The sequence below is a fragment of the Telopea speciosissima genome, chromosome 3, assembly GCF_018873765.1.
Source record: "Telopea speciosissima isolate NSW1024214 ecotype Mountain lineage chromosome 3, Tspe_v1, whole genome shotgun sequence".
Taxonomy (NCBI): Eukaryota; Viridiplantae; Streptophyta; class Magnoliopsida; order Proteales; family Proteaceae; genus Telopea; species Telopea speciosissima.
The window spans coordinates 14,598,522-14,620,374 of record NC_057918.1 but is presented as its reverse complement, the minus strand read 5'-3'; the positions used below and the strand labels follow the sequence as shown (position 1 = coordinate 14,620,374).

General features: G+C 38.2%; 2 protein-coding genes across 4 annotated transcripts in view; both read right to left on the bottom strand.

Annotated features, from left to right (window-relative positions):
* Positions 1-593: 593 nt before the first annotated feature.
* LOC122653652 lies at positions 594-11,981 on the bottom strand. Of its 2 annotated transcripts, none has more exons than XM_043847559.1 (6): positions 11,870-11,981; positions 9,242-9,295; positions 9,080-9,152; positions 5,376-5,416; positions 915-974; positions 594-806 (listed from the first exon to the last, which is right to left on the bottom strand). In XM_043847559.1, exons 1-6 carry the CDS (start codon positions 11,933-11,935, stop codon positions 756-758), a joined length of 345 nt encoding a protein of 114 aa, XP_043703494.1. In that variant the 5' UTR covers positions 11,936-11,981; the 3' UTR covers positions 594-755. The 2 variants fall into 2 exon arrangements, with proteins under 2 accessions (XP_043703494.1, XP_043703495.1); XM_043847560.1 differs by lacking the exon at positions 11,870-11,981 and adding an exon at positions 9,653-10,052.
* A 3,068-nt stretch (positions 11,982-15,049) lies between these two features.
* LOC122654436 (proteasome adapter and scaffold protein ECM29) overlaps positions 15,050-21,853 on the bottom strand; it is a 74,548-nt gene continuing 67,744 nt past the window's right edge. For both annotated transcript variants that reach the window (XM_043848519.1, XM_043848520.1), the window contains 5 exons: positions 18,089-18,215; positions 16,545-16,703; positions 16,350-16,462; positions 16,208-16,267; positions 15,050-15,389 (listed from right to left, as the gene is read on the bottom strand). In XM_043848519.1, the coding sequence (XP_043704454.1) occupies positions 15,186-15,389; positions 16,208-16,267; positions 16,350-16,462; positions 16,545-16,703; positions 18,089-18,215 (663 nt within the window). In that variant the 3' untranslated portion in view covers positions 15,050-15,185. The remainder of the gene's footprint in view (positions 15,390-16,207; positions 16,268-16,349; positions 16,463-16,544; positions 16,704-18,088; positions 18,216-21,853) is intronic.

Genomic DNA, 21,853 nt, shown 5'->3' with positions numbered 1-21,853 from the left:
AGACCATTTGGAAGTTCCATTCTCTTCCAATGTATAAAAGCTTTTTCTGGAAAGTGCAGAACCAACTTTCATAAATTCTGCATTGGCCGCAGAAGCTGCATCACTTAGGATTGGATTACTTCAAGCATTAGCCCCATTAGAATAGGCTTGAAGGGTTTATAAAATGCAGTGGAAGAATCATTCAGGCCAGTAAGCAGTCAAAACAATCTGACTAACCTTTAAAACACCGATTCTTAGTTACTCAGTCCATATGCTAACCTACAACACTAAGTATAGTGTATACATTTTTCATGCTCACGGAACCAAGAAGTTTCAATGTCTTAAAAAAATAGCTTCAACCAGGAGAGACTCTTAAATTAAAGCTGGAAAATAGCTCAAAACCTAACAAACACTATTTGGGAACTGAGCCATGCTTTTTGAGGAATGTAGCCCGGTTGATATCTGAAGACTGAATTGGATAAGCAACCAAAGCTTGGGTAGCACTGCACATGGGCTGGCTACATTTTGGGCTAGGGCTAGAACCTCAATCCACAGAAATTGTATCAGATCCCCAAGTGTTCTAGGCATCAATCCACACCTCAGATCATCCTCAGTTTTATCGCCACTTACCAATTCAGTGAGAACATCATTTATCAATATCATCATTCATTATATATTTCTTTTCAACTTTTTGACATGGCAAACCAGAATAATATCCAATGAACCATCTACTTAAGTTTATTCTAAAATTCAGCATTAGCTTTTCATAGAACCTGTCATCGGATGTTAAAGTTCCGTGCCACATCTAGACTTAGTTCTTCATACACCTGAAATCACATGCAATTCGGAAAAGACTTCATTTATCAAGTACACAAAATAATGGAAAAACAAGATAAGGGCAAGAAAATATAATAATATTCATCAGGTGCACATACAAGTTTCCTGTGAACAACTTGGAAAGCCTTGCAGAATTTCTCAGCTTCTGCTGCACCAACCTACAAAAATAGAAACAAACAGCTAGTTTTACATATTCAATAACCACACCAGCAAATAATCTTTGCATTATCTTTTCTAGTGAAGCCATTCAATTATTCTAGGTCCAGATTGTCACTAAAATGAAATGTATCAACAATCTGCTCATATATATATATATATATATATATATATATCAAGAAGTGACTGTTGAACTCAGACTGTCACTGAGAGGGGGGGTGGTGGTGGTGGTGGTGAATCAGTGACACAAGGTCTCTCAGAACTTTTCTACGTTTGGGAGAATCTCAAGAGTTCAGCGGGCGCACATTCACACAACCATCACACAAAGCACAAACCATAAGAACATCCACAACACAAGATATAACGTGGTTCGCCAGCGTGGCTACGTCCACGGTGCAAATGGCTACTTGGGCTACAACCCAAATCTAGCCTGCGTATAATGCACAAAATACTTCAATTCAGCAGCTCCCACTGTTAGGAGCACCAACCCCCACTTTATGTGGCAACCACCACAAAAGAGCACCAACCCTCAGATTTATATAGTACCCACTACAAAGGAGCTACAACCCCTAAATTTATGTGGCACCCACCACAAAGGAGCAAACACCATTCTATCAAGCACACACTTGATAGCATAAAAAAGGGTGTCCCAATGCATGAGGCTCCTGCTACAGCAAGGTCTGGGGAGGGGCAGATGTCCGCAGCCTTACCCCTGCTTTGCAACGAGGCTATTTCCTTGATTTGAACCCATGACCACCAGGTTGCAATAAAGCAACCTTACCATTGCGCCAAGGCTCGCCCTCAATATGGCATATGCAAATGCCTACAATATGCTCAAGGTTACGACTGTGGTGTTTTGTCAAACACCTAGCCTACTGCCTAACACAAATACATATATGAGAATGCAAACAAGGAGGTTATCTATGTCCAACGTTGCATCTCCTTCTCTTCTCCACATCACAAGCTTCAACTCAACACATGTAAGGCTTTAAACAATCTTCTTGAACAAATCAAACCCTTGTGTTCAAGAAAGTGTGCGTGCCCAAATAGAGTATCAAAAACAAGCCTTTGAAGAATCAAACAAAAACTTGGAGATATACTTGAAGTTTTGCAACCACAAGTTGAAGGCAAGTTGACAAAAGAAGCCTTCTACGATAAAGACTTTGAAGAGGATCCCATGATCAGAATCGAAGATAAATTGATTGATGATCTGATCGAAGATGAAGAGCCTCCTACGGAAGATAATGTTGAAGAGGAGCAAATCACGATCGATCCTTTAGAGATCGAATGCGTTGAATTTGTGCTTCCGAAACAGATCTTCAACGTCACTGATTTTGTCCTTGATGTTCGTGAGAAGTACTGGATTGTCAAATCAAGGCGGCTGATCATGGATGCCGATAAAATGGTAATGATTTTCTCATTCTATAAAATTCCAGGACGAGTTTTTTAAAGCAAGGAGAGAATAATGCAGGAGCATGATGACAGTTCTGGTTTTTGGTCAATTTTATGGTTCAGAACTGAGCCCATGGTTCAAGTATTGGTTCAGAATTTGGTTTTGTGAACCAGATAAGGCTTATCCAATTTGTGGAACCCAGTTTGGAAATCTCTACACCGTTTGTGGTTCCAAGAATTCCAGATTTTTTAAAAAAAATCTTATCTTCTCCAAAGTGTTGGTTAATTTTAGGAGATTATTTCTTTTATTTTAATATTGTTGCGTTAGGCTAGGATATGTCCAGTCCTGTTTTAAGTTATTTTATTATTTTATTAAGAGATGTAATAGCATTAGGAAGTCTTTAAAGCAGCTGTCGGCAGATTAAGATAAGGTTTAGTTTTTTGAGTCAGTTGGGACTCCTCCAAAGCACTTGTGTATGGGGGATTTTCTTTTCAGTTAAATTTTATTCTTCATTATTTTATTCAGTTCAGAGTTCAGACCCTGTCAGTTCAGCCAACCGATTGGAAAGCTTAGAGTCCTATCCTGTTTCAGCTTTATAGCGATTTTATTAAAGGGTGTAAAGGCTAACAGATCCATACGATTTGATTGAATGTAAAATAGTTTGTTTTGAGAATTGAAGTTGTTGCCTCTATTTTCTTCCCCCCCCCCCCCCCTTCTGATGCAAATACATCACCAAAAGAGGCTTATTTTAATGGGAATAAGTCTAGGGTTAGGTTATTATACATGTTGGGCTTTTGATCCCATGGGCTTTCAATGTAATAGGCCACTTTTATGGGCTTAAACTATGGGTAATAAGGTTACATACGGGATTAGCTAGTAGATTTCTTTTTTATTTGGTTAGTGGTCATGTGACTTGGTTAAGTGGTCATGTGACTATTTAATTATTAAGTTGGGCTGGATTAGGACTCTATAAGTCCAGCCATGTTTTGAGTCTATTTCCTTCTATATTTCAGTTTCCTAGTCAGTTTAGGTTACCTAATAGGTTAAGGATTGGATTAGGCCTTTCATTTTTAGTATAGGAGTCTATTTTTGAGTCTTTTATATAAGGTTGTAAAGGGGGGGGGCAAGAATTGAACATGAATTTTGATATTAATGAAAAGCTGTTGAGAATGGGCCCTTGTGCCGTGGTGATACAAGGGTAGTTTGGGTAATTTACCATGAATAGGGGGATTGTCCTTATCTTGGTTTCTTAGTTTGTTTCCTCAGTTTTATGTTAGTTTCCTTGTTAGGGTTAGTTTCTTGGTTGACAAGGAATGAGTTTCTTATTTTAATGTAATTGGTTATTATTATAAATACAAACTGTGAGAGAGGAACTTAGTGCATCGAGTTCTCTTCTTTTCTTCCCCATCTCTTCTTCTTCTATTGTTTCTTCTCAGGATTTGTAACAAAAGCTTTTGCTGCTGTTCTTCTCCATTGAAGATTTTTGTCTTGTGTTTGATCAAGGCTGATGGGATCGGTGTTTGATTTGATTGACACCTTGTGGTGGGAAGCCTGGATGGTTCGTTGGTGGGATTGGTGTTTGATCCAATTGACACCTTGCGGTGTGAAGCCCGGGTGGTTCTCTTCAAGCTCTACTTTCTAGTTTCAATCAAAGATTCGATTTTTATTCAAGTTCCTCCATCAACAAGCTGCTGCCAAGGAAATTCTGCAACAACAATGAGTTTGAATCATCCCATCTCCCAAAATTCTTAATAAACCATTCAGCTAACAACACCTTCACATAATTGGATTGAGTATTCTCCTACCCAATTGGAATACTCAAACCAAGCTGTTTTCCCATAATCCCATTCAACCCACATCATCCCACCTATTTCTGGAGATCACCCATTACCCAAATTTTTCACAGACCAATCCAACCATCAGAAACACACCATACCTGAATCGAATTTCATTCCCTACACTAAGAATAATCGATCCAAACCCTAGCCCCAAATTCCCATCCTAAACCCTAGATCCCCCTCTTTTCCAAAACCCGAAACCCTAAACCTAAGTTGCTGCCCATTCAAATTTACACACTTCCATCCATCAAAACATCTCAGGACCTTCACTGATAGACTCCCCTACCTTGACTAGTTGTCTTTTACCAATCTAGGACTACATTACCCCCCCTTTTCTATCTTGGAATCATTCCTCTTCAATCCCTCTTTGTTCTCACCACTAGCAGATCCTTCTTTCTTTCTTCTGTTTCCCGCAATTTTCTAACCATGACAGGACCCTCTCTGACATCACCAATCCTTAGCTCTACAAGCTGTACAAGGAATTACAGGAAACAGAGGAGAGAGACAAAACATGACAAGTTTATGGAAGAAACTCAAGGTACCCTCACTGAGATTCTTGCTTTTATTAAGAGGGCCAGAAAGCAAGATGAAGTAGGACCGTCTACAGCAGTTCCTCAGTTTGGTACTTTACAGATCGAGGATACATCTCATCCCTATTTAAAGCCCACAAAGAGGAAAACCACAGTTCCCAAAGACAAGAAGGTGCGACTCATTACAATTTGAACTTTAAGCAACTAATCTGATACACCATTTATATTATTATGCAGAAGATCTGAAGCACAGACAATATTAAAAGAAGGGGGAGGAAAAGAAAAGAAAGAAAACTAAGGAAACATGAGATTTGGAATCCTCCCCTCCCACCCCCCACAAAGAAAATCCAAAAAGCGTAGAGAATTTTGGAAGCCTTTATACAGTATCAAACACTACTCTAAAAAGTGAATAGCATTCATGAAGTAATCTAGGAAAGGTAGTATAGTATGTCCAAGTGTGACATAATCCAGTGCATCAAGAACATAAAGAAATTCCTTAAAGGTTCTACAGATCAGCGACATTCACTGATAATAAAACAACCAACATAAAGGAATATGTAACATCGATGAACATTATCATGAAATGGGCACGCAATTAAAGCTTCAAAGTTGGTAACACACGATAATACCCAAACAGCATACCTTCCTCTCTGCTGCTAATTTCAATTTCTCCCAGAATGGCTCTGCCAAAAAAAGAAAATCCACACAATCTTCATAAATTTAATCTACATGACAATTAGCGATGATGATAAAATGACGGTAGAAATATTAGCACTCCAAGTCATTTGGGTGGGTTTATAATTAGCATTCTTAATACTATTGTTTCTATTTAAAATAGAAAAACATGTTTTGTATACAACAATACAAGCTGTGTTTTTTATTTTCCATTGTAAAAAAAAAATAAAAATACAAGCAGTTTCTTGGAACAAAATATTCAAAGAAAGAACCCAAAAAACAATGTTCTACATCTGAAAGGAAAAATAATATTTTCCTTGGTATGTGCTATAAAACCTACATAAAATAGAGAAAGACCTTAACCGAAAACAGGGAAAGGATCAGTTGAGAGGGATCTAGTAGACTAATCCCAGCAACTATAATTATATGTTGTTCAACATAACATTACTTTTAAGTCTCCTTTCATGAGAGTAGAGTGCCCTTGCATTACATGTTACATTTTAACCATCAGATCGGAGTTGAAAAGGAAGCACGCCAAAACAATATGGACTTCTGACTTTAAGTGATACTGATCTCAAGTTTAAAAAAAAAGATACCTCAAATGAGGGCAGTTGATTTAACATTACTTACAGTTTTATACATTAAAAATTTAATATCTTAGACAATCCTTCATGTTATTTGATTGTTCAATTCTATGAACCAGTAAGGTGAAACATTTAATTGACAGGCACTGTTTCAAACATGACCAATAAGTTACATCAATAACTAATCAAAATTTGCATGTTCTCTCTATTTCCTGTTAATCTTAGTTTCTCCTTTCAGTCTTCTTCCATAATTTTCTTTTCTGGTCTTTTCCTTCTACTTCAAATATTTTGTTAACCTGGTTACTTAGCCACTGTTTGAAAACACTCCGCCAGAGTGATTCTGATGATTTTTTTCTGGGAACACTTTGAGCATGGAATTGTGTTTGGTAATTCCAGGTTGATTTTGCGTTCCCGCAAAAGGAACCGATCCAAAAATTGTTCTGAGATAATTTTTTTGACTTTCTATTCTCAGAACAAATCTAAAGAAACTCAACCTAACTCTCTCTCTCTCATCTCTTTGCAACACCCCCACCCCCACCTGCCCTCTGTTTCCCCAAAAGGGGTTCTTCATTCCGCCATTGTTTCTGCTTCTGCTACTACTGTTAATGGCCACCGAAGTCGTAGGGACCGGCTCAATGGGTCCGATCTCCACCGTGTTTGGAGAAGATGGATTCTGCACAATGATGCAAGGGGGAAAGAAGATGTGGTATGCTGGGAGAGGAACAACTCAACCTCTGACACCGTGTATTTCAGCACTCTACCTCCTATGGCTGCGCTCACGGGGAAGGACTAGGTGATTGAGTGTTGGGGAAAATTTGATGCTTCGTCAGTTCCCACAGGTTCTGAGTTTTTGGTGATCGAGTGCTGTGGGTGACTGCATCGAATTTGCAGCAGGAGGCAGAGGTGGAGAAGTGTAGAAACACTTTGATGTCACCAAACCTGCTTCTACTCCCCCAGAAGGCCAGAACGGAACAAAAAAATCACTTCTAGCTTAAAGTGCTCCCTCCAAAATGGAAATGTTACTCGGGGCCTTAAGTTCTTCTTAGTTCTCTCTAATAATTTCTGGTTTAACAATAAATATATATTCTTCTCTGGTTTCTGATATTACTTGCTGTAATTTTTTATGCCCTGGGCCTGTTAGCAACCTAGCTAGCCTTGAATTCTAATTTGGGAATTAGGGTATCGGGTATTGCATTAGATGTTATTCAGGATACTCCTGCTGAGGATTAGAGATCTGTGAATTACGAAATAACAACCAGCTCCCTCCTCCACCCCTTCCCTCTTTCCATTATTTCCAATGTCAGCAAGGAGATTACCACAACCTAGGAATCAGTCAAATGCAAATTAGGTAGTGCATTAAGAAAAAGGTCCATTCGGTTCTTCAAAGTGTCTTCTCTTAATGTCGGACTAATTTCAGTCAATTAGCCCATTGCCAAAAATATTCCAACAGTGGCCATTTTCTTGGCTTCCTTTCAATAAACATACTGAAGCTTCCAACTTCCAGGATTACAAGAAGAAAAATATGATACAACATGGTTTCTCATGGTGGTACTTAAAACATGGGCCAAAACAAAGTAGCATCAGGTGTCAAAACCTAGCCCGAACCGTTAAGACCGACCGAAAAACCCGGACCGAACCGAACCGAACCGATCCTTATTGGATTGGTTTTGGGCTGGGGTATTGCAAGACCGGCTGAAAACCGGACCGCACCGGACCGACCAATAACAAACCAAAAACCGAACCGAATGAAACCGATAAAAAAAAATAGAGTATAAGGTTATGAATAGGTGGATTGATTACCCATTGATTTCAATATTAGTGAGCAATTTTCTGGTTGTAAGGGGAATTGTTACAAATCAATGAGCATGAGGTTGGAAAAAAAGAAATTGATTTGTAACCATGCTTCTTCCATTGATCTCCTTGTTTACTATACAAAATTAGTCGGTTATCCAAAATGATTTGATAGTAGGGTTCTTTTTGTGATTTCAATATTAATTATCTTCTCAATGATTATTCATTGATTTCAATTTTAATTACCTTCTCCTTACAATTAATGATAAATAACTATATGATTTGTAACAATGATTTCGCTATAAACTCTATTTATCCATTGATTTGAATATTAATTATCTTCTATTCTTCCTCATATAATTTATTCTTTTTTGTTTGAAGTACAACATGAACTGATGAACATATCAAATCATTTTTCTTATTTTTGGTTGTATACTTTTTTTTTATTTTACTGGGAAGGTGAATTGAAGTGTTTTTATTGAATCTTTCCCCACTACAAATTATGAATTTAAGATTTCATTGTGGCTCAAACCCGAATGCAAACCGATCTAAATCGGTATTAACACAATATTGAAAACCCAAAATAAACCGAAAACGCACCGGACCGAAACCGAAACCGAAACCGAAACCGACCGAAAATCGAAGTTTCTTAACGGTTTGGTTTGGGTCTCACCATTCCGAGACCGAAACCCAATTCAGCCCGACCGAAACCGAGCCAAACCGACCGTTTGACACCCCATTTGCACCTACTGGCAGTCAAAATTGGCCATGCTACCCTTTTGTGTAGCCAAAAGATGGGATTTCTGTAGTGAAGAATAAGGATGACTTATCTAAACTTTTTTCATTGCTAAAACAATAATAAAACAAAGCTTATATATATCACTGCTTTTATTAATACAGAATTCACAAAAAAAAGCAAGATATCATCAGTTTTTCTCCCTTTACTGCTTTTATTGCTACATCAAAGGGTGAAAAGAGTCGACTCCACAAAATATCAGTAGAAGGAAAAAGTTAAAATACAAACTTCAAAATAAATTTGAATCAAGATCATTAGTTATGCAAGATAAGTGTATCAAGTGAAATTTTGATCATTTCGCGACAGGTTTGGCCTGAAAATAAACTTATCCCAGTTGCGAACCAGTACAAATCAACTTGGATATTTGCATAATAGATGGGCTTTCAAATTGATTACACACAAATTCCATTACATAACTATCAAAAGAATCAACTAGAGAACAAATAAGACTGATCTATATGAATGCTTCTCATATATTGGTGCATAAATAATAAGCATACCTTCTGTGTCAATTCCCTGAATTTCAGTCCCTTTTTTATCCTCCTCACTCCAAGCATTTTGCCATTCTGTTAGCTGTGGCAACAAAATTGCTGGTTGTGTTAAAGTTAGCATTGAAAGAATGTGACAGAAATAAAAAATGGGAAGAGCTTCAGAAATTCCACCTCATCCCTTGCTGAATGTGAAGCAGATTGATGTCTTGGTAACTCTGAATCAGCCTAGAATGTAAAATATTAGGTGAGTATGGAATCAACATTAGCAGGAACAAGAGATTCAGCATTCTGGTAACTTTTTCCACAAGCAACACAAATCTATAAATAAGGACCCTTAAATATTAATAGCTCAATATTTGCATGGGTATAGAGAACTTAATTTAAATGTCTATCAAGCAAAAAGAAGCGTTGCATGCAGGTGGGACTTGCTCCATCACATGGAGAAGATCAACATCACAAATGACAGCTTCCAAAAACTGTTTGAATTAATTCGGTTCTAATTAGACCTCTCAATAGCTCTCATAAGCTTCCTAGACAAGCTATTCAGCTTAAATTTCAGAGTAAAACAATTAACAACATTACCTTTATTATCATTACAGGCTCCAAAATACCAACAATCCCCCTGGTTTCTAGAGTGATGAAATAATTACTTCAACCCATGTACACCACAAAATTCAAATTAACAACAATAAATACCATTTTGAACAAGGACATGAAATACCAAACAAATTGAAAGTTATTCATGTTGCCCTTTCCTATTGTTGAACTTTCACTTAGTCAACAAGTATCTACATAAAGAAGCTCGCAACAGTGTCCAAAATGACTTCTCTACAAGTTGACACTATAATTAAGGCCTGAGAAGCAGGCTACATATAATTCTAAATAAAACACACTGACAATCAGCTTTTACACTTGCATTGCTGGTCCAAAGCTTGGGTGTAAGGAGGATGAAATTAGTTCAGCAGCAGTTCCAACAAAAGGAATTCAGTTTAGACTTTAGAAAGAGAGACAACATCTGAAAATATGAAATTAAGGTTTAGGTGGAAAAGATCTGTGTGATTAGGATCATCATTACCATTCTGGAAAGATAATAATTAGGGAGTTCAGTCCTGCAAATTAGTAAATGTAGAATGTGGGTACCATAAATGCCTACCACTTCATAATTTATGACTTTATATCCTGATTACTAATGCTGGACTCTGAATCATAATACCAAAAGATAAATTGTCCATTTTGATGACATTGTTGTAATATGGGTATAAGGGTAGATTTTGTCCCTAGGAGCAGTACTGTACTTGTACCCTATTCTATTCTATTATATATAAAGAGCCTAGGCCTCTGTCAATTGACAAGCCATCATTCCCCAAATCCCAACAGACATAAACAAGCTTACCACTACCAAAATTAAAAATGAAAAGAAGCAAAGGATAAATTTACAAAAGCACAAAAGGGCAAATCCCAGCCAGGACAAATGAATCCCAAATACCCCACTTTTCCACAATGCAATCCACCAGTTCATTTGTCAATTTTGGGACTCACTCAGTAAAGAGAAAACGATATTCAAAAGAAGCAATGAAGACAGATTTCTATAACTACAGGGAGAGAAATAGATTCAAATAAAAGCCCCTTGCCCTATTGGGATTCATGAACATATAAACCAAACAGCTTTATCGACAAGAACATGCTTTAAATCAATACACCTTCAATAAATCCATTTGCCAGGAGTAGGACTTCAATGGCGATGATGGAGTTTGTGATCTTTCCCCACTGGATGTCAGCAGGGAGTCGGATCTATATCCAGGTTCTGATTAATATAGAACATTCAGTTCTTAATTTTATAAAGGTCAAAAGCTTCCTACTCTAGCAGACCATATAACCTTTACCTGGTCTGTATGCCTAGTTGTGCCACACGCCCACGTGGGAGGGTGATGTGGCAATTCTGACCATTAGATATTTAGGAATTATCTAGATTGGTCAAATGTCAAACCGGTTCCAAATCGAATTGTATACCCTCCCATGTATATCCATGCACCCTCTCGATAGTCCATGCACTCTTCACTTATTTTTCCACTTAAAAAACCTCCATATGTGCTTAAACTTGACATGTGAGCAGGGGACCAATTTCAGCCTCATTTTGACCTGCCATGTAACAGTAAATGAATGCAGACTAGGAAACCCCTACCTTTAATAAAAAATCAACAATAAATTAGTTGTTCTCTTGTGCTAAACTATGTCTTCCCTCCTGAACCTTCATTGAAGGCAGCTATTTCACATTGAAATGGCTTCTGTTTTCTTCATCTCCAGCTACTTCCACTTGATTGTTCTCATATATGAGTTCAAAAAACATGAGGAAAACTAATATTTGACACTGAAATGGATCTAAGTTATGCATAATCATACTTCATCATATAATGAGATTTATGACGAATGCATGGATCAGAAACTCACAATCAAAAAAAGAAAAATCAGGACAAAGCAATTATTTATGATATGGATTGAAATCCAAATGATGTACTGATGTAACTCACATGTTCAGTCTACTCTTTCATTTCAGTCCAGAAATAATACAGATTGAAAGTATAAAAATTGATTAAGTTGGAAAAAATAACAAATGCTATATAATCTTCAGAAAAGGAGAGAAAGAGGGCAGATAGAAAATGACTATATTCCCATATCTTCAAGTAACTTTTTTTTTTCTTTAAAAAATCTTCTAGTAAATGAAGCATTATAAAGAGAAAGATTAGTTGCAGGAAAAATATTAAAATACAAGACGCAAAGCACAGAAATAGAGATGCTTACACAGTAATCTCGAGAACGGACGATTGGGAACACATCCAGAATTCGTCGGAATTCCTGGTCGTCCATGGCTGCTATGGTGTCTGAACTGTGAAGTCTGGAGACTCCGGACCATATTTATTAGTAAAGGGGAAGGTTCCCTTCGATGCCGTGTGCAGTTTGGGCGTTGAAGGGCTATTACGGGAAACTTAACAAATAGGGGTGTATACTGACATTGAAAAATTAAAAGATCGCTAACCGGTTCAGCGTTTAGGATCGCACGAATTTACCGCTCAGTCCCTAGTAAATTAAAAAAAATTTACTCAGTAAAATGCTTTGCACACAAAATTACCGTCAGCTGCTCCTCTTCCCCCCCCCCCCCCCACCCCCAGTAAATTAAAAATCCCATATGACATTTAAAGGTGGGTGGAGCTTTGCTTCAGTGTTTTGAGTGGGAAAAGAAAATCCAACGCCAGCGTGCAATTTGATTTGAGGTTTATGATGCCGTTGTGGGGATCTTAAACCCTTGTTATAATTATATTTTGGGAAAAGGAACACTAATCAGTCGCTGGGCGCGGCATGCACCTGCGCCTGGCCCTAGACACAGCCAATAGGAAAATATTGATGCATCTATCTGGAAAGGCAGAAAAGGCCAAGGGTCACGCTGGGCTGTGTCTAAGTGCAAGTACACACCGACGCACACCACCGGTTAGTGTTCTTTCTCCCTTATATTTTTATAAGGAAAAAATAACACTCTAATTGTGCCACACAGAGGATGAGACAAAATGACCATCCCACCCCCTTGAAAGGTGGAAACCCCACCCTTTGATTAGTCTCCACGTTGGTAGAAGGACCATGCTCTCGGACAGAACAGTATATTTTTCAGGCTAGGAAAGGTTGGAGACTGGGAGAATCATCTTAGGCTAGAGATGATCAACTAATGGCTTAGTAATTTTGTATAGCACTTCCTCCTTTAATCGATCACTTTATTGTATTTTTTAATCTCTATGTATTAATTTCCTAAACTAATTTAAAATAAGATCATCCAATTTTATTTGTCACAATTAGGCTATTGGATTTTGATGTGTAAAAATTGAGTTCTATTTTAGGGAGAGGGTTCTCTGAGCAAGCAGCGTAGAGAAACACACCAACGAGCTGCATCAAAATGGTATCGTGCATAGAAGGGCGACAAGGTCATTTCATGTTTGAAAGAGAGAGATAAACACAAGGATACTAGTGGAGGAATGGTTAGACAGATCCTACCATAGTTGTCAAGGCAACTAAATGACCCAAGGCGTTGAAACAAAGTTGAGTGGAAAAACTGAAGCTCACCCCACTACAATGGTAACAAGGAAAGTCAAAATGAGGGAGCTCAGGAGATTCGAATCAAGATGCATGTTCTACCATGATCAAATATCAGCCTGCCTAAACTGACATTACCTGCAAAAATGACAAAAGAGATAAATGATCATGTCCAAGATCTCCAGGCTTTGCCCATCTTCTGTGAGATATATCGAATGGCATTGAAACCACCCACAGCAAGAAATCCAGATATGGCCTGCCTCATGCTTGAAACCATAACTGTATGTCTCACCACTTTCTGCACGCAATCTGCAGCCTCTTCCCTTGAGTTGATCACAACTTCACGTATAGGCTGACCTAAGTGGATGTACGAGACGAGGTCGCCTATCGATGATGATTTTATAGGCGATTTTTCTAAACATTTATGAAGTTTTGATGAGGACAAGACCGATATTAAAAAAATAAAAAATGTTTAGATAATTAAAAAGGAAGATTCACGAGGGTCGATTGGTAGGAGGTGGCTAGTAGGCTAATTGGCTACACCAATGAGAAAAGGTTCAATAAATCTGAATTCACCCGTACTCTGTAATGTAATCAGCGTAATTTATCAGACCTAGTATAGATTCAAGTCCGCAACACCTACAACGATGCGTCCTTCTATATCTAGAATTGTCGGTTGTTTTGAAGATTTTGCATCTATGGGGGATTGTTAGAATTTTAAATGATTTTAAAATATTGTTATTTTTTTATAAAGGTTTATTAGAGGGTTTTGTCGTTTCCTAATAGAAACCTAAATGACCAATGAGTATATACCTATTGGAAGACTTGTTTCAATAGTTAAAAAATAAGTCTTGGGGGAAAAGACATGTTTTGTGAGCATATCCTTCGGAGACATCTCTTGGGAGTGCATTTTCTTCTCTTATATAAAGAGAAGAGTCTTACCCATTTCTCTAAGAATTTTGAGGCAACTTCTGTTTATTTTTCATCTTAGCTTTATTTCTCCGTTGTTTATATCCAATTGAGTGCAACTCTTCGTGCCCTTAGTAATCTAATATTTGAAGTGCATTATTACTAGATAGCTCCGTTTAGAGTGCTGTTTTTATCTTGGAAGCTGATTCGCAAAGATCCGATTGCACCATAGGGGTGTCTACAATCTTAAAGGGGAATGACTTTTGTCATGACTTAGTCCCACCAATTTTTCTAGTTTCTTCATGTTTTTTTTTTCCAGACTTATGAAACGTTATATGGTGCTTGAGATTATCATCATCAACCTCGGCTTGTCTACATTAAGATAAGTAAACCGACCTTGATGCGTTTGTTTTGGATGCTTATTTCCCACAATTTTAGTTCGGAGACATAAATGTGAATTACATCTGTTTACATTGGACTGGGTCATATGAGAATCTTGAATGGACTGTTCCAGTTGATTAAAGAACAAATTTGAGTAGTAGGTGCACATCAATGCTATAGTATGAAAAACTAATGATCATTTCAACAGGTGGGCGTGCTTAGGGATATCAGCATTCCGAAGCTCACAGCGGGTAACATTTGTAGGATGTGTATCCACCCAGATGTGCGATTCCAAGAATGGGAACGTAATTAGTTGAATAGAACACTAATGAAAAATTAGCTGCTGCCACCGAAAACTGGTAAAAAAAAGTCTTTCTTTTGCTACGAGATTTTATTGTTTTCCTTTCGAAAATAGTTAATACATTATCTCTATCACTACTACAAGAATGGCAATAAAAATCACCAGGAAGAGATCAAAATAATCCTTTTCTTTTTAATTTATCTTCCCCAGTTTGGTGGGTGGAAATAATCTCAATTCAGTATATCAGAGAGAAATACAAATGGTATACACTTGATATTCTCACTAGCAATTTGATACAAATAAAAAAAAACTGAAAAAAGGGGGAAGAAACTGCAATGATTTAGACTAGAATATTTAATGATTTATAATGGAATATGTTACAGATGATCTGATTAAACTTCTAAGCTATCTACAGTGAGCATTATGGCTTCTTTGTTTGATATGAAGTTAGACCACTGGGGCACTTCCTTGCTCAAGATTTTCAATCACATTGATACATTTCCTTAGTGATGACTTCGCCAATTCATTCTTTTCCACCTCACATAGATAAATGAGCTCGCTTTTAAATCCAATATCTTGCCACTGCACTGGAGCAAATTCTTTGTACAGCTCGGTCAATTCTAGAAGGCACTCTGAAGCAGCAATGTGAACCTGCATCTCAACCATGAAATAAGGACTTGAATGAAACAACAGAAGTGATGCTGACAGCTGACCAAAGATAGTCCATGAACAGATATTACCATAGTTGTTAAGGCGGTGGAGGGGGGAAAAAAACAAAGCCGATATCAGCAAGGAGACTAGGTGCTACCTAGGTGACTGGACTAAGCGATACCTTGATAACTATGGATATTACTATTCCCAGGAACTTGCATGAATAAATATTTTCCTAATAAACTGTTATTATGCTAACTCATTTCTTGAAAATGAGCAGGGAATACCCAGAAAGGAACTTCATTGACAACAAATATAATAGGAGAAAGCGGAGAAAATTGCTTCCTTGTTTGAGTGTGTCGGTCATTTCTAAAACATATAGGGAAAAATAGTAACATCATTTCTTAGTTCATGGGTGTGTTAAAAGCCCCTGGACTATTATGATAAATAATAGAACAGAATACATCCATTACTGGTTGACGGATGCTACTGTACAAGTTGACTTCATACTAAAGAGTCAAATGTTTATATCCTGACACGTGGAACAGATGTGCTCTCTCCACGGTTAATGTGTGGAAAAAACCAACTTTTTTTAATTGTAGGTTGTAAACAATATAATTCCATACAAATCTAATGATTTCTTCCAAGGAAAATAAAAGAGAAGCCACAGATCCCTTTAGATAATGAGATACTGAGACTAAGAATATGCCTGGCACAGCATATTGCAAATTTAAATATCTTGGCATTTCACTACTCTTAGAGTGTAATATTCAAAAAATAGAAAAAAAATAAAAGAAAAATAGAAAAGCAAGTTATACCTGGGCAATCTTTACTGTGCTTATGCATTCAACTACTTTGGGTGACACAGAGTGAAACATCTGAAGACAGGCAAGCAAGAAATGAGACATAACAGCTTGTAGACACAAAATTGATTGGAAAATCAAATTTTTTTTACATTACCTCATGAATGAAAGAAGCTGCACTGGCATGTAGAGAGTTGTTCTGAGAGTCATTAGCAATGTGATGGAACTTTGAACTGAGCTCTTTAATGGATGAAAAGATTGAAACTTTGGCTGCTCACAACAGTTCCATGGCAGTAACAATAATCAGAGAGAGAGAGAGAGAGAGAGAGAGAGAGAGAGAGAGAGAGGGTACCTGTCCATGGCAAACCAGGTGCAAGTGCAGATAAAAACACATGCATCAAGTTCTTCCTCTGTTCAATGACGTCATTTAAATGTGCTACACTTATACAAGACGCTATACAGTCCAGTACCTTATCATGTGAAGGAGAAATATCTTCTGCTTTCTCCTCTTCTGAACTCGACCAAATAAAATCAGACTATTAGAACAGCATGCAATTCATTAACACTGAAATATAAGGACTGCATTATAATGTAATGCACCGTTTGTAGTATCAAGCATGCATTGAAATTACACCTCAGGGTACTTTGGCCATTTCAGAGCCAAACGTTGGAGAGCAGAGACATAGTAGCAAAGAAAATTAATGAAACCTTCACAAATACTATAAAATAGAAAATATATCAAAAAATACTTGGGCTGCTGCATGAAGACATGGGATTGCGTCCGAGGGTGCCCAAGCATTTTACCATCACAACTACCAATGGACCCCCAAAGACCCCACCCATTGCCTTGGTCAAAATTCAACTCAAAATGGGAATGATGTATGGGTCAGAAGTGTGTCAGAAGTTACAGAAAATTACAAAGATGCTGCTAAGTCAAAACATTGACAAGTTATTTCTGCTTGAAATTATATACATGACATCTACTTGAAAGTTGATGTTATATCTGCCACAACCTATTAGATTACAACCTGTATTGGGGCCAACATAACCTTACAGGTGGTCATTGGTCCCAGTTCATCCCAGAGAATAACTCAGAAGACGAAAAACTGATCAACGGGACTCAAGATATGGAAGTTAGTAAGATCAACTGCAATGCATCTAGTGCAAGTAGCCAAGTACATTATTAGCTAATTGTAACTCTGGAGGAAGAATTCAACCAGTGATAGAAAGGAAATATGTAATGCTGTATCAACACTGATGAAGCTCAGGCAGACACAGATGGTCTTCTGTTATCTAAAGACCGAGGTTTTAGAAGGTCATTCTGGAGAGAGAAAGACTCAAACACAGAGATAGGTTACAAGGTTCATGCACTTCATGGAATATCTCGTCTATATTGTTATTAATGTTTCTTGCTTCAGTGGTTTTCCTCGATGTAATTTCTGTCATCCGACAAAATTTAGGGGTGGATGCCCTCTTGTTATTACATTTCTCTATCCATGAAAGAAGCCAAAAATCAGATCAATTTGAACCAAAGGAGTGAAAGGAATGAAAAATATTTGAAACAATCAAGAAAAGACACTGGATTCTTTCCAACATCTAGTATCATAATAGAGTCTCAGAAAACCTCCTCTAAGTTCATTCAGACATGAAGGAGGTGTGAAATACCCTAGGAAACATGGAAGCAATACTGGGCTCCAGATGCAAGCTGCACATTTTTACAGCAGAAACACAGAAAGTAATATCGAGCTACAGCTTCAAGGTTCACATTTTACAATACCAAAGGAAAAGCATAATTATTAGATGATAATCAAATCAAATTTAAGTAACAGTAGCTATGCCACAAAATACATTTGCCATTTATACTATACGAAGTGAGAAATGGTTTTGTTAAACTACCTGTAATACTTGTATCATTTGACAAACTTGCTTGCCCGGGCTTTGCAACAATGCTTTGATTACACAGCTCAAATAATAAGGGGAAAACCATAACGAACAACTCTGGATTACCAAATGCTTTCACAACCTGAAAAACATTTACAGAAATCGCATCAAACATCAAATAGAATATAATAAATCTTCAATTAAACATTATTGGTTGCCCATACGGGGAAAACACAGATTTCTGTGACAATATAACACGAACAACAAAAGTGATGACATCAGTGATGTGCTTGATAATGACCAAGACACTCAAAACTAAAGGGGGAAATGGAACATCTTGAAAGAAGAACATTACTACAGAGGCCTAGATGCACACTAAACAACAAAAGTGTAATGACTCCCTTTTCTGATACATCTTCTGGCAGCTCATTCTGTTCTGAACCTTCATTGAAAGAAGTGTTTGTACCTGAGGTATGAGAAATGAGACTCTTTCCAATAAAATGTTAAAAGTTCTAATGCCCAAGAGATCCCTGATTGAGCCACCAAAGAAATTCATCAAATGATCCATCCTGATGCAGCAAGGGACTCATGTCCTGCCCTCAAAGTATTCCCCTCACCAATTCAACCTAACAAAAGAAGGATAATTTCCTATGAACATTTCAGAGTTGAGCTTGTTAGTTTATGCATCAGGAGAGGTCTGAACTGGAACTATGTCCTAAGGTTGGAAATGAATGCCAATCCCTCAAAACAGAATCAGGATTTATACCCCTAAACAACTATACCAACAACTATTCATCATCTAAATGGGCTTATTTCTTTAGAAATAAGTCTAGGATTGGGATATATATATATTGGGCCTTTGGTCCCAAGGGTTTACTATGTAATAGGCCACTTTAATGGGCCTAAACTAGGAGTACATAGGTTGCATACGGGATTAGCCCAATACTTAGTTTATTTTTATGTTTTTTAATTGAACCGGTTCAAATTGGTTGTATCCAATTGGTTCAATTTAAGTGATTCTAATTAAGTCTTTTATTTTAAGTTGTTAGGGACAATTAGGTCTTTTTACTGTTTTAAGTTATTAGCTTTTAATTGTAGTCATTCCCTTCCACGAATTAAATGAGGGAAGTGTTTAGATTGTATTAGGATTTGGCTATTAGCCTTTTATTATAAATATTAAATCGTGGGAGGCTCCCCCACAGTCTTATGAATTAAAAAAAATACAGAATTGTGCTGCCACCATTGTTGCTGCTGCTGCTTCTTGTGAGATTGCATTCTTGTGGTTCTATCAAGGTGGAAAGGGTAGGTGGAATTCCTACGACTCCTTGCGCCCTGACAACCGGGAGGATCCCTAAGTTTGAAGGTGGTTCTATCCTTCCAAGTTCTCAGCTGCTGCCATTGAAGGACCTGGAATTCTAGTAAGTGATTTAGTATTTCAGTCATTCCCTTCTCCTAATCCTCTACAGCCTACCCTACAGCCCCCCTTTTATTTTATTTGAATTCCCCCAAAACCCTAGATCTTCTTAACTCCAGCCAGCCTTCATCCTTCATCAGATTCAGCCCAAATTCAGATCACAGTTCCCTCTCCACACCCCTTACACTCGACCTTAAGCTCTGCCCCATTCCCCCATCTTAAATCCTAATTTCCCCCCAACTTCATTAAACCCAAAAACCCTAGAGTTTTCAGAACTAACACTTCCAACCAACCCTCACCTAGGCCTCATACCTTGGTCGAGTATTGTTCCCTACCAGTACAGAACTCGACCTTAGCCCCTTGCCCTAATTCCAAGTTTAAACCCTAATTTCAACCTAAATTCTAAAACCCAAAACCCGAAACCCTAACCCTAATTTTCTGAAATTTGAAATTTTGTTCAAACCTTGTTCAAACCTTCACTGTTAGCTTCCCCTAGACCTGCCCAGCATTACCATATAAAAATTATCCCCATTTCCCTAAACCTAACCATAGACCTGCCCAACATTACAATATAAAAATTACCCCCATTGCCCCAAACCTAACCCTAAAAATTGACCTAAACTCCTATTCTACTCTATTGGAACTGCAGAACCAGCAGCCCCTTTGGTCCTTCGTCATTGGATCCTGGATAATTGGCTTCTAGTAGGTCCTTTACCTATCTAGAGCTACATTACAAGGTGGTTCATTACTCCATTGCACAACTATAATAGCACTCCCATCAATTGTCAACTTGAATAGTATTCCAGCAGTCCTGAAAGAGCTGGCAATCCTCTCCTTACAAAGAGACCAAAGGATACCCAGTAACAAGATTCATGAGAATTTTCACCTTTTCCATAACTAAATCCATCTTACACATGCAACACGAATTACGTAGGATCTTTCACATTAAGAATTGGCAAGAACATTCACAAGGTTCAAGAAGTTGCCAGTTTAGGTCAAAGCGACCAAAATATTTCGGTTTCGACCTGAACCAGCACGAAATGGGATGTGACTCTGCAGGCATTCATAATATCAAAATTTTGGTCCGAGTCGATAGCGCCGTTTCGTTTCGCCAAAACGTCACGACCATATTGTCTTAAAGTCGATCAAAACAGTGAATGTTTTGATCGACTTATACCACATTTTGACAGGTTTCGCGTGAATCCTGTCCTTAGGCTAGAAAACTCAAATTTAAGTAAATTTTGGCCATTCCTCTTCCAGTTCTTTGTGGAACAAGGGATCGTGGTGACCTTGTGATGGATCTAGTAGGTGGTAGGCCCGACCTTGAGATTGCAGTTAGATGGCGCCCGATGTTAGTGAATTCATGTCTTCTTGAGAGGATTTAGCAGGTGGTAGGTCCGACCTTTTGAGTCCCAACTTGGCAGGGATAATGAGGAGATTGACTGATCGCAATCCAATGGCCACGCTTACACATTTTGCCCTCTACTGATGGTGATGATGATGGTGGTGGTGATGGAGATAGATAGGCAGATAGCAAACCTTCGAGAGGAGTCTAACCACGCAGAGGATCCAGAGCCAATACGATTCACAGGAGAGACTCAATTTGATCAAGCTACCCAGGATGCCGACCATAGTGCACGTGCCCCCTCACATGCAGGTTGTACCAGAGGCCCACGCCGCAAGTTCAGACCAGATGAGGAGCATGCCAGCGTTGACATGGAGATATATGTTGCTTCCATGTCTGACACACTTGGAGGCCTCATTCTGGAGGGTAGTAGTGGGTTTAGGCAGCCAGGATAGTGGTGTGCACCAACATTTCCCACAAACACATCCAGTGTTAGGTATGGTGAGTATGGTGGGCAAGGATCATCATCTTCATTTAGCACTACTCATGATAATCAGTCACAGCCCATAGGGTGTGGCATCTTCCTTTGATAGCATCTTCTCCTTCCCAGGCCCCCAGCAGTAGCCTCATCACTTTGGTACATCGAGCAAGGTATACAGTGGAGGCATGTTTGCATCAATGCTTCATCTTCCTGATCCGATGATCTATATCCGAGGTTGGGGTACTTACACTTTGTGGATGATGTGACATATCAGGCTGCTGTCATGGACTTTGAGCGTTTCTTCTGACATACCATGACATGGTCATCCTTTATGATCGAGTCGGAGAAACGATTTCATCGGCGGTAGCAATCTTCCTCATCTTTTGAGACCGTCCAGGATTCTATGTGGTATTGACAGAGGATACTAGGAAGAAGGGCAAGAGATTTTGGCTTATTTGCACCTTTGAGCTTTCATGTGAACTTTGATTTGTGAAGTTAGTGTCAGTGACTGTACACTTGCACCTTTGATGTAATATTCTG

Coding starts and splice junctions, on each gene's coding strand:
- LOC122653652 (XM_043847559.1), bottom strand. CDS start 11,935: ATGGACGACCAGGAATTCCGACGAATTCTGGATGTGTTCCCAATCGTC. Junction 9,296..11,869: donor TCCGTTCTCGAGATTACTGT/GTAAGCATCTCT, acceptor TTTACATTCTAG/GCTGATTCAGAGTTACCAAG. Junction 5,417..9,079: donor TCAGGGAATTGACACAGAAG/GTATGCTTATTA, acceptor TTTTTTTGGCAG/AGCCATTCTGGGAGAAATTG.